Source organism: Ammodytes marinus (genome assembly GCF_949987685.1).
Source record: "Ammodytes marinus genome assembly, chromosome: 18".
In the NCBI taxonomy this organism is placed as follows: Eukaryota; Metazoa; Chordata; class Actinopteri; order Uranoscopiformes; family Ammodytidae; genus Ammodytes; species Ammodytes marinus.
In genome coordinates this window covers 14,794,689-14,810,894 of record NC_137222.1, presented here as the reverse complement: position 1 = coordinate 14,810,894, position 16,206 = coordinate 14,794,689, and the positions used below count along the sequence as shown (strand labels likewise).

General features: G+C 39.0%; 1 protein-coding gene across 1 annotated transcript in view; it reads left to right on the top strand.

The window, feature by feature from the left end:
• Positions 1 to 16,206, top strand: part of LOC307265248 (transmembrane protein 132C) — a gene marked incomplete at its 5' end in the record, with an annotated part of 130,711 nt that overhangs the window by 67,304 nt on the left and 47,201 nt on the right. The window contains one exon of the mRNA XM_080046900.1: positions 2,804 to 2,947. Coding sequence (XP_079903026.1) covers positions 2,804 to 2,947 — 144 coding nt within the window. The remainder of the gene's footprint in view (positions 1 to 2,803; positions 2,948 to 16,206) is intronic.

Genomic DNA, 16,206 nt, shown 5'->3' with positions numbered 1-16,206 from the left:
CTTTCCTTTATTGCTCCCCCCCCCCCACCCCTCAGTCTTCCTCCCTCACCAGAAATCATATTAGCCAAACCAATCTCATTTGCCAACATGCCATTTGTTAATTTAGCCCCCCCCCCCCCTCGTCTGTTTCCTATAGCGTACTCTTGTGTTTTTGTCTGTCAAGTTATGCATCTGTGTGTGCGTGTGTGTGTGTGTGCGTGTGTGTGTGTGTGTGTGTGTGTGTGTGTGTGTGTGTGTGTGTGAGAGACAGAGAGGAAGAAAGCGATTAGGATGCAGGCTGAAGAAATAGAGAGAGATGAGAGAAAAGGACAAGACAGCTGTGAAACCAAGGAACATAGATATTGCATAATAGAGTGCTCATACATCAAGCAACTGGTTAAGTGCATTGATTCACTAATTAGTAATTTGCTTTGACATGTCAAACTTGTTGACAAAAAAACAACAACAACAACAACCATAGAAGCCAAAGATAATTTTAATTTCTTCTCTAGTATTATAAGCCATATAATAATACTAATCCCCAAATAGTTAAATTTATATTATACAAAGCAGACAAAACAAGTGAATGTGTAGGTGACTGAAACGATCACACACACACACACACACACACACACACACACACATACACACAAAATTAAGCACCAATACGCAGCGGTAAAACAACCTTTAGCAAAAAAAGGAGAAAAATGAAAGGAGGCGTTGCTCTGCATCATCATTGCCCTCAAAGCATTTCTATCTTGCATTTGAAATGTGATCAATACAGCGTAGGCACTGTAAGAGTTTAGTCCATATTCATTGACTATCACTCTCGCCGCAGTCCCACTGTCTGTGCTGAATCTGCCTGTGAGTTTGTTGTAATTACTGTGCCATGGCTAAGGTGATGACTGGGGAAACGGGAGGGCAGACAGCAATCTGTCTTCTCCTCCTAGTTATCATGTGTGTGTGTGTGTGTGTGTGTGTGTGTGTGTGTCTTCCAAAAAGCGTCTGCCTTTATCTTTGCTCGTCAGGAGCAGAGACCAACACAAGCCAGTTATTACAGCCTCGGCGCGGCCTGGATAAGATCAAAGCAGACCGGTTGAACACTGAAGATGTAATGACTGTGCTCTTCTAAGGACTGTGTGCTGCATGGTTTGTCATATCATTATCCCCCCGTTACCGTTGAGTTTTTTTTTTTTCCTTCATCCTTTACATGTCTTTTGCAGTTCCAGAGCGAGGACAGTCTCCAATTATTTTGATGTGTGGGGGGAAAAATTACCCAGCATTCATGTTTCGCTGAATAGAAATGTTTCTTTCGCTTCACCTTTTTTTTGTGTGTGCTGAGGGTGTTTTACTTTAGATCTGCCTTTTTCTTGCCATCTCTGCCTTATTTTGCCCCATTACATATCCTGCACCTTTCATGTCGTTGGTTTGAACATGAGCAATTTGTCATGTCGGAAAAAAGGAAGTGCTGAAAGCTGCTGGTGTACTTGGTGGTAGTTTGGTGTGTCAGAGGCGGAGGAGAACAACAGTGTTTCAGTATAGTGGAAGAGGAGGTGGTCATGGCTCTTAGGCACCTGTATAGCCACCCACAGACTGTGAGCACCAGTAATTGAAGTGATACAGGGACATAAGGCTAGGGCAGAGGTGGCTAGGAGGCTGCAGGGATCAGAATCCATTTCAAAACCCCAGCTGTGGAGGGAAATTGTTTGAAGCGGAGGCTTTCTGCCTATTTAGAGAGTCCTCGTTAGGGCGTTATTACACGGTGTGAAGGGAATTATCCCTTTGGTCAATATGGAGACTCCTGTGGTGGTCAAACACACTTTAACAGAGGGTATTTTTTTTTCTTTTTTTTTTGATTCAGCCAATGCTGAATGTTGCCCTGATGCTGGGTTTCACCACTGCTCATTAAATAGTGTGGCTTGTACCTGCGAGATTCAGATTCCTGAAGCAATATCCATCCCAATTAAAATAATGGAATCAAAGTTTAAAAGCACTGAAGTTTACTGTGTCATATAGTCACAAAAGTTTTTTCCCCTTTTATTTCGTAAATACAGTTTAACCTGCAGTGTGTAGAATTTTGGGTTTTATTTCCAAGCAGATTTTGTAGAAAGTAATTATAATATCCATAAGTACATTTAATTTAGTGCATAATAGCTGAAACAAATGTTTTGAATTAAAAAAAAATTCCCTTAGAAAGGGTCTCATATATGTCCATATTTCTGCATATTTTGGACCAAGGCCTAGTGCCGGCATATTGAAAGTGAAGTAGTTGGAATGTCATCAGGTGTATTGTTTAAAATTGAGAATTGTTCTTGTCCTTGAAGGCCACTGTAGCTTCTGTTATTATTCGAAAGGGTTGGGGTTACCCAGGGAGTGTTGCATTCTAGAACTTTGTAGAACTTTCTTGATGATGTCATATTACACACTGCACCTTTAAGGGATTTTATTTTAGCAAAGCATGTTTTTTTACAAGTTATAATATTTATAATATAATCTTTTGTTGAGTAACTACTTTAATGTCCTTCCTGTTCTGTTTGTGTGTGTGTGCTGCATGTGTGTGTGTGTGTGTGTGTGTGCGGGAGAGTATGAAAGAGACGTGATTCATGTTTAGAGCGTTTGTTTTGTGACCTCTGGCAAAAGTTAGCGACACTTTTTTGCACATTTGTTTGTGTACACCAGAGACAGAGAGAGAGAGACGACAAGAGAAGAGAAATAAATGAAGCTATTTGTGTTTCTGATGTCTTGAAACTTCATTTTGGGAGCTTGTTCTGATGAAAGTTCCGTATGTCATCTAATAGAATGTTTTGAACCTGTGTGTTTTCAGGGTCAAGCTGAAGGACGGCGTGGCCTTCCTGGGTGCCAGAGCCACTAACCCTGTGGTGTGGACGGTGAGTCAGGACGTCAGGAGCGAAGGGCACAGGATCGTCACCCTCCACTGTCGCAAGAAGGACAACAGTTATAGTCAACGGTAATGGGTCTCCCTCATTCTTTGGAATTAGTCAATGCATGAATGGGATATAAGATTAATCAATGCGGGAATGAAATATGAACTGAACACGATGCTGAACAATCAGAAAGCGGCGGGGCACTTGTTCATTTCACGGACAGCTGTCGCTAGAGAAATGATGGAAGAGCGACGGGTGAAAGAGGACATGACTCAGCATCCCAACCGTTCCTTTTTCTTGGCACTGCCATGGCCCTCACTCAACCCCTAGTGTAGTCAATAAAAACGTATTGTTGGAGAAATACAGTGTTGCCTCTCGCTTGCCATCAAAGGATGAGTTCAGAAAAATCTTCAATATTTCTGAGATTGCCAACAATTCCCAAAACCAACAATGGATTCTTCCTACTTAACAAGTGTTGCCTTTGTAGCCGAAGCCATGTTTGACAGAATATCTGTGCCCTAGACTTCCATTGTTGTCTGAAACCAAATTAAAAACATCATTGAGTCTCACAATTCAATGGCTGACATTTGCCTTCATGAGAACTGCAGTTCATTTTGAGTCAAGTCACATACACTGTGTACTCAGTAGTGAACCAAATGTACATCTGAAAGAAAAGTGACTTAACAAATATACTATGCTGCTACAAACTTTTTTGTCACAATTTAAAACAGATATAATCATTACTTCTTTTTATATACCGGTAATAGCAATGTGTCACCAAATATGTAGTTCCCCTCAGCTTTACAGAGCTGAATAGTGAGTTTCAGTTGATTGTTAAGCTGTCTGGCTTGCAATTTTTCTGCTGGTTGGTTCACTCTCACTGCTCTCATACCGTTTGCTATCGGGCGCAGCACTCAGCTGTTTTAAGCAACAACAGAAAAAGCCTTTTAAACCCCACTCTACTCTAGTTGCTCGACGGCTAACTGCAGACATATACACAGTTAGAGGCATGCCAGTGAACATAGCTAAGCATGTAGCAGCTAAAAAGCCAGATATTTCCATCAGGATTTGGAGGAGACCAAAAACAGAACTTAAAGTGAGTGAATATTGGATACAGTTATCAGGTGCACGCAAAGCTGGGGTATGTGATTTCTGATTGGTCAAAATTAACATGAGCTGTACACTTTGACCATCAGAGCGAGGCTCCGATTCTCTGTTCTTATGGCTGTTGGGACTGTCCATTCACTTTGGCACAACTTTGTTGGTGTAGAGCGTGTCAGGGAGGGACCATAGGGGAGGGACCAAAGAGAACAAGTGGAGCGGTTGAGGTATTTGAATTCGAATCTCTATCCCAACTGCCATTTTCTCCCCAAATCCTCCATCCCAGCTTTAAACTCCAAAATAATGATAATATTGCTCAATATGTGCTTGACCTGTAAATAAAAAACTCTGTGACTGCAACATAGACATCAGTGTTTAAGTGTATGCTAACCTTTTATCAACTTGTTTCAGCCCCAAAAGTGGACAACAAATCACTTATTACATGTTTGAATACCTCATCCCCCTCTTTTGATGAAATCCAAGCAGCTTTTTTCCAACATTAACCATTTCCAAATAAGGAATTTTGTCGAGTACCCTTTATTAGTATTAAATAATAATTTCAAGTTAACCCAAAAGTCTGAATATCAGTTTTATTTTAAGACATAGAATAATGGTTGCATCCCATTAACTACATGTTTCGTATACTTTACTGCTAAAGATTATTTTCAGAGCATACCATATATTTTAGGACCGATTTTCGACTTTCTACTACACAAACATTAATTTTACTTCATTTCAGTGCTCTATGAAAATGAATCAGCAGCAGAGACTTGCTACAGTATGTATCCCATTCTGGAGGTTTTTTATTCCTTGTTCTTGTCATAACGTGGGTTTCAAATCTGTTCTGTTGCGTTCATAGATGTGCTGTCATCCAAGCACTTCAAGTGGTTGCGTTAATGAGCTTTGCTGTCAGAAATCAGATGCAAAAGACAAATAATAGGCTGATGAAAAGAATAATATATTAAATGTGGTTGATCAGCTACTGCGCAATTGTTGACACTCAAAACAAGACGTGTCCTTGCTCATAACACCATTAATACAACTTTCACATAAACAAATGTAACGAGGACATGTTTACTACGAAGGATCTAATATTTCAGTTAAGTTGTTTTCTCATCCAACACAAAAACAATAATAAAATTGACTGCAAAAGGATGCTTTAAAGGAAAGAAATTCATCTAAAACATGTGGCATGCTTTGAAAGTGTCTGGCATTGATGTGAGGCACAGAATATACAGTATCTAATGTTTATTTTATGGGTTCAAATATACCAAACCCCCCTTGTGTAAGCGTTTGAGCATGACTCTAGGATTTAAGGAAGGAAGGATAACATAATGTTTAACATGATTGAGGATATTAAAACAAAGCCACTTTGCTTAAAATACTGTATGACAATTTCTGGCTTTGGATGCACTAGTTATAGGCGGTTATTCCTCAAATTTGAAAAGTTGGATCTCATCTGACTAGAGAATGTGACAGTGCAAGTGAAAAAATCTGCAACTTTCTTATGACCAAATGTGTCCTTGTGAGGTTGATTGCTGCTTACCTGATGGTGTTTGAATTTATGAATAATAACTACGTGTCTCCTTTTTTGTGTGGGTGCATGTGGCGGTCATTGTACAGTATTTGTCATTCAACTCCACGGATAAACGGTTTTCTGCAAAGACAAAGTAGCTGGACACAGGAAGTGACACGCCCTGGCTGGGCTGTTATTTCCTCCTGAGTGTCAAGGTGACGCCAGTGATGAATGACAGCTCATCTATCATTTACATACATCTCTGTCACAGCCCCGCTGAGGAGGAGACGCATTGAATTATACAGGAATGCTCAAATCAAGGTCATACATGTTGAATCTGTTATTACGGCCGGCAATTTCGGCACTGGGCAAAATACTACCTTGAAGTATTGAAATGGCAATGCGACACTTGCTGTGACCCTGTGCTTTTAACTTTCTGAAGCTTGTGTATCAAGTGGAATAGCAGTGAATAAAAAAGCATCATTCAAAGTCAAATTGTTGAGATTATGAAAACACTCAACTTTTATTTGGTCTCCTCTGATGAAATTGAACAGTTACAGAGAGAGAGAGAGTAGCAGAAGTCCTCGAAAAACAATAGAAATGAATTTGCGTCTCCTGATTGAAGCTGTTGCCTTGTGAAACTCACAAACTGCTCTTTCCCTGCTCAACGTGAGCCTTGCATACACCCGGCTGGACAAACACACTGCTTGATGGACTTGTATTGGTCTTTTTTTGCTTTTGATTTCCAAAACTGGAACAAAATGAGCTGCCGGTACTCTTATATTGTCCAGTTTAAATCGTTTTTTAAATTACTTTTTAGGAAAGAAGTAGGCCTTGCCATCGCCGAATCCTGCTTCTTTTTGAGACCCAAGCAACGTTTAGGAGTCGAGGTGCCTAGTCCCATTATCTGTTGTAGCTCTCTGATATGGTGACGAGTCCAGCTAATGGACTATGTTGATTCTCTATATTTTCCAGAAGAAAAAGGAACCTACTTACATTTAGACTGGCTTGTCAGGCTTCAGCAGAGCATGATTGTTTGAATTAAGTCTGAAAGCCTGGAAATACATTTTCCAAATTAATTTAATTTTGCTCCCTGGGTACCTGCAAGGATATCCGTTTTGGCATAGTTTCCCCTACTCACCGGTAAAGGTCCATTCTCAGCAAGTCATTTTATTCAACCCCTGTCATGGGGTAAGAGATATTCCATCAGGGTAAGTGCCAAAAGATCTTTATTAGCCAGAATTTGAATGGGGGCTAATGGAAATATGTGGAAATGCAAGCCAAGGAGTTTGAAAAAGACAATTGACCTTAAACATAAAATGTCTCTTAATGTTAATTGAAGCTCACTTTGCCGACCATTAAAACAGCATCACTGACAGAATGTGAAAGATGGAAAGCGGGAGCAGATTGTGCAAACAAAGTGGGACATTACAACCAATTGTGTAACCGTCAGGTGGCAGACTGGACCACATAACTATACCGGCAGCCAATTTGGATTCGATAGACAAGTGATTCATGTGGAAAAGTAACACGCTCACGACAGCTCTGGTCCAGTTGAAAACATAGCAGAGAAACAGACTGGACGTTGGACGTGACCTCAGAGTTGCTCTGCCTACCATCACCCCAGACTTTCAGACTCTCGTCAGGAGCAGAAAGCGTCCATAGTTATCCCATGAGTTCCCCCCAAACTCAACTATGTTATGTCAGCCTCATGATGAGGTTCAAGTAAAGTACAATTATTCATAACATAATGCTGTTCAGAAAGGCTATTTTCTCCCTTAATCTCTACTTCAGTTAAAGTTAGATTTGTGGAAGAGCATCCCGACTTTAATTTAATTGTGTTAAACCATCTGTTAATCTAGATAAGTTTTCCTTTCTATTTATTTAAAGAAGAGTGTGCATTTGTATTTCAGTATTTCATAGATATTCTTGAAACTTGATGAGCAACAACAGTTTAAACACTTTCTGGCATTTGGGTCGCACCTTCATGTCTAAGACAAAATGTGGGTGTTGACGCTAGACCAGTTGAGAACCACTGCCATGCACTGTGGACATTCAGACATACAGAGAAACAGCTGTATCAGCTTAATGGCTTACCCTTTGATGAAAGGTTGCACACAGACACAGACTATACTGAAGTGGGTTGCGTTCACACAGACGCACACACCATTTAAAACATAATCACCACTCATGGGAGGTCCGAAAATATGTCGTCATTTCCCAGAAGTGTGCTTGTTGTGTGCGTCTGCCTTAGAACAGTAGTCCAGTTACTTAAGCAACCATATGTTCACTGTTCTGATCTGTGCTTTGGAGATTCAGTGGCAGCTTGTAGTTCAGCTGTTAAAAGAAATACATGAGTGGTTGTACAGAAAGGGAAAAGAGGGCAGAAACAAGGACAAACAGCTTGTAAAATGATAGGAAAGGTTATTATCTGGCATCCAAAATTACAGTATGTGAAACTGTATTTAGCTTCACAATGAAAGCCATAACCATGTTATTTAAAGAAAATAAGGTATTATTTTGTATTTATGACCGCAATGCACCCGCTTCATGTGCTAGTCACCTGAAATGCTTTTCCAGCAGTCTCAGAGGAGTTCCTGTTTGTGTTGAGCACTTATCGATTGCTTTTCTTTCACTCGGCAGTCCAGCTCATCCTAAATTATTTCAATCAGGTTTAGGTGGGCTGATTGTGGAGGCCATGACATCTGATGCAACACTCCAATTGTCCTTAGGTGTCTTCTAGGTTTCTTGGTCTTCCTCAGTATGGATTTCTTTGCAGCGATCGATCATGAAGGGCTTGATTCACACAGTCTCCTCCGTTGATGTTGAGATGTGTCTGCTACTTGAACTTCGTGAAGTATTTGTGTGTGCTCTAATCGGAGGCGCCATTCATTGGTGATTTTTTTAGGCTGTTACCTGTGAATTTATCCTAGTCTGGTTGTAAACCAATGGTTCCCTATGCAAAAATAGGATTTTTCAATGCCGCCACCGCACCCAACGCGTTTGGTGTGTTCGCACCTTAACACATAAGAAAGGCAACAAATGACCTTCTTACAAGGCACACAATTAAAAAAGATTCCAAGGGATGATTTCATGCTGGTTGAGAGACTGATGTCATCAAAGTAATCGATTGCCAATTTGAAGAATCTAAAGTATAAAGTATAAAATATCATAGTTTTGATATGTTCATTATTAATCTGCAATTTACATATTCATTTTTAAAATAGTTTTAAAGTGTGTATATGTTCTTTTAGCAACTGTATATCTCATGTCAGTAGTTTCTTCTATAATCTATTCAACAGAGAAAAATAGTTGGCCTGTTCATACAAAAATGAACCCAGCATGAAGATGTACACTCACCATATGGTCCCAAAGTTCTTTGGGTTTTGTTAGTGCCATGCTTCAGTGTGCCCAACGAAGCACAACCAATCCAGCTGGGTTTTTTTGAATATTTTTTTATATTGATCTCGGTCACGGAATGTTGCGGTCAGCCTTTTGAATTTTAGGGCATTTGTATGCAGACAGCAGAGACTGCAGAGTGGGTAGCAGTGAGATAAGGAGATCCTGTAGTGAGCCAGTGCCGATCCTAACCGTAATGAATATGTGTTATTTGCAGATACAGTTACATACTTTGTCTTTTATACAAATCATTTTTTTTTTTACAGATATTCAAAATCACGTAAGTTGAGCCTAATTAATGCATGTGTTATATACTGGGCTTCCATGACACATCACAAACTCTCTCAAAGAAATTACACCTTTTGTGAAAAATATAATGGAGGCAAAACCTCAGAAAGAATGACACCAACCAATATAATTTCTCTTCCGCTGTTAACGCAAGAGACTTCATGTTGAGCAGCCACAAATAGGCTGCTACTGTATGTACATGACTGCGCAAGTCTCCAGGCCATACCAAAGCTGACTGATGCCAGATCAAAGAGGCGCAATGGTCATCATGTAATACTGCCTGTTCTGTTATGAAGATTTATTAAGACACTTACATGAAGAGCGTTCCTTCATCAGCCAGTCCCTCTGTTTCTATATCCAACTATGTGTTTCCATGGAATTAGCGGCAGCGTCTCTCTACCGTCAAGATAATTCATATTCATTTTGATGCAAATACTATTAACTCAAATTCCCCATCAGCTGTCGGCATAATTAAGCATGGGAATTTTGCAGTGCACACACGTGAATCATGTTCACATTACCTCTAGATGTGCATATGTTGATGTGGGTGAAGTGGTTGGATCCTCCATGTAAATTGACAGTGATGATCCAATCGTATAATCACATAGCAAAATCAATGTAAGTCATCAGCCATGCCTGTCAGAGATCAGCCATGTGTCAGGTACTAGAGCTGCTTCCGGCTCCATTATTTCTTTTTAATGAAACAATTTGGAGGTCCTGTTTGATTGAGGGCAAGAAATGAGAAAAGGGAAGAAAAAAGTAAAGGTTTTGTTACTGCAGTAGCTGTGCTATGGCCTAATACTCTGTGTGTCAATCAGTAGCTTTTCCAAGCTGCAATGGGAGTTACATTTGCAATTGCAGTAGGTGAAGCGTGGTATCTTTCCACAAATTAAAGTTAACCAAATCTAATGGCTTTTTCTCAATCAAGTCACTCTGCTCCACGCATACACATGTCAAAATATGCCACTTTTTTGTCATGGAAGCAATTTGTTAAAAAATATATATAGGTATATATTTTCAGCTTTGTCTCTTTTTACACAAGGACCATTTTGGATAACACTGGAGTGCTTGCCCAATATTTAGCACCTTAGGAGCAGTGGCAACAGCAATGAGTGGAATACTTGTATTATCAAAATAATCATATGAAGGAAAATGAAATGAAATGAAACATGCCCATTATATACTCAAAGAGCTCAATATGGCAACTTCAAATAATTTACTTTTCTCTCTTTGTTTCACAATTTCTACTTTGTATTTTAAACCGTCAGTCCAATATCCAAAGGCATTCTGTTTATTCTGTATATGACAAAAACAAGCAGACAATCCTCACCTCTGAGATGCTTAAACCCAGGGATGTTTGGCATTTTTGCGTGAGAAGTTACCAACAGGTTCAGTGAATCATAGCAATATGTACAGATTCATTTTCCGTCATTCAAATCATGCAAATTGATTAATAATTTGATAACCGCTTCAGTTTAATCAGTATGTGCGGGGCATCCTTCTCCCTCTGGAATTCCAAATTTTCCGTATCAGTCTTACTATTTATTATTTAAAATTAGGTAGGGTGGTTATGGAGACCAATGATCTCATACCAAAAGGTAAACAATTAAAATAAAGCACAATACAATAAATCAATGAAAACATATTTGGCACATTTATTGCTCTTTCGAAGGCAGTCCAAGACACATTTAGTCTTGGTCTTTGTTTAATTAACCTTGTGCTGCTGTAGCAATTGATGAGACGGCATTCAATTCAGACTTACCACTTTGTAATTGTAATGAAATATGTTCCTACCATTGCCTTTGTGCCTTGTGTACATTAAGTGACCCAGGGTCAGGGCCAGACAAGACCTGTAATGTATTGCCAGCACATTTATGCAATCAGGTGCATGTTTGAAATAGGCTACATGCCCAGAAGTGTGAAATACACCCTCGCTAAATATGCATTTTTCTTGCTGTAAATATTACACGAGTTCCAACTGCGATTGTACACATTGACATGTGTGCTGTCTGACACAAGTACACATAGGCACACACACACACACAAACAAACAAACAAACAAACAAACAAGTGAACAAATGGAACCCTCCAGCATCTTTTCACCTTCAAAGTCAAAGGGATCATGAGACATGCCACCACAATCAATTTGTCTGCTGTAGCTAGAGAGGACTCCCGCTGTGAGCGAGTGGGTGTATGGCTTACTTTAAAAGAATGACAAGACAGACTTACAACACCTACACAATGATGCAAGCCTGTAAACCAAAGCTCTTACGGCTGCAATCCACAAACAAAAACAATAGTCTTACATCTGAGTGACAACGAAATAAGACAGTTGGATGATTTGAATTATATTTTACCCAACAATGTCATCATATTTCGGACTTATTGCAGCTGAAGCAATTTGCAGTTTAGTAAAAAAAAATTCAATATTGCAGGGAAGTTGCATTAAAAGTATCTGAGTTCTGCTGAGCCTTTGATGAGGAAAGTCTGCTCAGTGTGCTAGCTCCGGTGTGAATATAGGTTAAAGATTCAAATTGTCTCCTAACAGTTGGTGAAATCATGTTTTAAGCATCAGTGAAATGGAGGCCTGTCATTGTGTGTTTGCCCCAGCCATCTGCTGAGGGAGGTGACATGAGCCTCTGAGGGTCTTTCTGTGAAACAGAGGAAGCCAGCGTCAGTGAGGGGGAATGGAAAACCCCAAGCTTGTTTGAGAGTGAAATGATTAGCATACTCCGCAGTGTGCCAGGGAAGAAAGCCATAATTCCCATATAAATAGTCCATAAAGATTCTAGTTAGACAAGATTGCCTCTGCTGCTGAGCGGTTATATCTTCATGCAATTCCATGTATATCTTTTTCATTGCTATGTGAGATTACCTGCTGAGATGTATAGATAGCCTTGCTCTTTAGGGGGGTGATAAATCAACATTAGCAGCGAGGAATGGATGGTTTCCTGTAAAATAATGGACGGACAAGATATTAATGATGCCAATTAAATGAATCCTACTAACTTTGTCCTTTGTCCAACCCTTTGTTTCATGAAATACTTGCAAAACTACTGACATTCCCATCAGCCTATGCTGTGTTAATCATCTAGTTCTGATGAGCAAGTGTGAGCATTCTGACTAACTGATACGGTGAATGTTGCATGCTAAACATCAGCATGTTAACATCTTCCTTGTGAGCATTTTAGTGTTCTGACACTACAACTTGCATTGAGTTTAAGCATCCCTGTGCTAAGATACAGCCTTACACTGTCACTAGAATGGCTGTATACTGTTAGGCTGGTTGGCTAAATAAAGTGTACTTAACTCTGTCTGTAGGATATTCATCCAGAAATAATAATGACACTTGTTATGTATGGTTTGCTCCCAAAAACATAATTGTGGATGCTGGCTGAATTGTAGCTGCAGGAACACTGAAAAGAAACACATATATTCTGTAAAAAAAAATATATAATTTAAAAAAATTTAAAAAGACAACCGAGGCAAATTGCTATTTATGATATTGTGCTGTATAAACAAAGATGATTTCTTTTTGATTTAAATTGTGTTGAGTGTGTGTATTTCTTATAAACTAACAGTATGCTATACAGATATAGACTATACCATTTCTTTTTGAACAATGTATTTATTGAGTTTTCAATAAAATAAAAAAAAGAAAACACCAAAAAACAGACTTGATTAAATAAAATAAAATAAAATATTACAATAAAAAGTAAAATAAAAATACATATATATATATAAAAAAATATATATACACGCATACATGCATACCGACACATAGTACATAATAAGAAAAAGTATGTTAATGTACGCATACACATACACACACATATAAATGCTTAGATACATAATAAGTAAACAAAACAAAAAAATAAATAAATAATTTTTTTTATAAAAAGGACATTCAATTGAGAAAAAACATTAAGGTACATTACAATGCTTTCCCTATTATCCTCTGCGGGTACTACATGACCGACCTCAAAAGCAGAGGTTGTACTTATCCCTCCTCCACTTCATCAAGCATCTGAGAGAGATCCTTGTCTCTGATGTAGTTAATGAATGGGCCCCATATTACTTGAAACTTTTCGTGTTTGTCCCTGAGTGTATAAGTATTTTTTTCTAGAGGCAGACATAATGACATTTATTTTAACCACTGTCTAATACTTGGTCTCCCATTGCTTTTCCATGTTAATGCAATCAATCTTTTGGCCTGTAATAGGCAAATGTTTACAAAATTCTGTTTTCCACAACTTATATTGTGTTTCTTTGGATAGATGCCTAGAATAAAAAGTTTAGGTTCTATTATTATTTGGATTGATAACATTTCCTGTATTATCTTTCCAACTTCATTCCAGAATTCACTTATCCTCGGACACTTCCATATACAATGAATAAGTGTTCCCTTGTCGTCCCCACATCTTGTGCACAAGTCTGGAATATTGGGACTAATTTTATTTCGTTTTTTCTGGTGTAATATATACTCTCATTAACCAGTTGTATTGCAGCAATTTTAACCTTGTATTGGCAGTTTGAGACTGAGCATTCCTACATGCAACGATCCACTCTTCATTGGTCATTTCCCTTTGTAGATCACCTTCTCATGAATTTAGTTTAGAATCTGATGATTCGGGTGAATTGTCACTCAAAAGATTATAAATAGTTGATTTTTAATTAGATTTTTCTCCAGTGTAGATAAAGTTGGGATGGTAATGGATTGGTTCTGATAGGATCTAATACAACTTGTGAGTTGTAAATATTTAAAGGAATATACCATATTTATTCTGTAGAATTATTAAGTGATATGGAATAAGATTATAGCTTCAGTCTTCCTTATGTATACAGAGCTAGAGAGATCTTGCACATGGATAAACAAGTAAATGGGGGGGAGGGGGGTTTCTGGTCCCTGTATTGCATGATGTGTTCAATCAGACGTAGTTCACCTGGGGCCCTAAGAGTGTGAACAGCCCCGTCTTTGACACATGTGGAAGCTGCGGCGTGTCCGTGATTTTATTATGCACGTCTAAGTGTTCCCTGGAAACATGCATGTGCATTTCATCCCAATTTGATGGATTGTGCTTGTGATATGGTAATAATAGCCTTTGGTCTTGTATTGGATGCAATCCTCTCCTGCTGTCATCACTTCTCCGCCCCATCTCAATGACAGGTTCCTCTCACTTTCTCCACCCTTCATATGAAACGCATAGGCAATCATTATGTCTCAGCCTGTCATTAGAAAATAGCAGAAATGCATTCACATATGCATTTGTCTTTATGAGCAATAGCATCACGCCACAGTGAATGCGATGATAATACACCATTTGTAATTTGAAAATGTGTGTGTGATGTGTGTAAAATTAGCCGGCAGAGCTCTGGCACGACATGATACAGACACGACAGCAGATTTGAATACAGAATGGCATGAGATTATCTGTTCCATCAGATTTTGAAAATAAAAAGCCGTTGGATTTCTGGCACTAAATATTTATGCAATGAAATTATTTATCAGATTTTTTTTTTTCTTCTGAATTTAAATCTTCAAATGTTCAACAACTCATTTTCACCTTTCTTTTTCAATGTTCACAATTCAACTTAGAATTTTGCTTCTGAATCTGGTAAATTAATTTTTTTCAAAGTTGTTTACATTCTGAATTTGTGAACATATAAGAATAAAAGGCTAAAATTGAGTGTCTGAAATTCTGAAGAGGCAAACAATGCATACATATAATTCCAATGCATGAATATTCAGTGCTAGAATTTCCATGGCTTTCTATTTTCAAAATCCTAAGGATCAGATACACTTCATTTGCATGGCGTGTTCATTCAGTGGCATTTGACTGCACCTTGTGAACCTTGAGGCCCAGGCCAGTGCACTGCACACGGTTTGGGTTTAGTGAATATGTGTCGGTGAGGCAGCTTTATTCAATGCTGGAAAGTCGTTAGGAGCAGGAATAATTGACAGAACAATGGTGAGTGAAGATTGAATGAGATAGGAGCTCGATATTCAGTCCTCTCCAGTTCAGGGGGAGAGGTCAGAGGGGCCTCACGTTGTTCTTACTGATTGCACAGAACTTGGTTTTCATGGCAAAGGAACACATGCAATCAATGGCCAGACCAAGCAGGACCGGTGGGACCGCATTTACAACCCGAGTTAAATCAAAGGTCCCTTCAGCGCAATCTGATTCCAATGGAAGAACTCTCCATGCATCAGCAAGTCACACGGACATTAATGACCAGCCTGCTGAGAGTAACTGTGTGTGTGTGTGTGTGTGTGTGTGTGTGTGTGTGTGTGTGTGTGTGTGTGTGTGTGTGTGTGTGTGTGTGTGTGTGTGTGTGTGTGTGTGTGTGTGTGTGTGTGTGTGTGTGAGTGTGCACATTATGCACCTATTCACGTGTGCCTATTCACATGTGTTTGATTAAGTGGGAAATTAACGAGTAGACTACCTTTGGTTCGGCCCTTGAAAAGCGTGGCAGTTTTGATTGTCCTGTCCTGTGTTGTAATCTGTTTAATTAATAATGGTTCACACAGTGCATAAATGGATTCCTTGGAGATGTATACCGTGTGTGTATGTGGGAGAAAGAAATGAAATACAAAAAATACAGTGTCAAATAAGATGCATTTATGTGTGAAGGTGTGTGCGTGTGTTTGTGCAGGTATTTTCCTGTGTGTCCTTGAATGTTTGAATGGGCTTTTAAAAGGTAGAATGTTATTGATGAGGGATAGCGCATATATAGCAATTACCCTCCCAGGTGGTCTCATTTGTATGTTTTTGAAGTGCAGTTTTCTGTAATTGGCTTATCAAAAGGGTACATTGAAGTGTACAATTTGCTATAAAAAAAACATTTCACTACATTCCCTAATCCTTTTTAGTAATCCTCCAGACATCTTGTATTCAGGCGTTTAGCAGCGGGGCCACTAATGCATTGGTGAAATGCTCTGCTCTCTCTGCCTGTCTCACATTAAGAAAAAAGATTTCTACAGCTGCTCAAGGCAGGCAACTATGTGATCATTAGATTGGTCCACAATATCGATCCTGT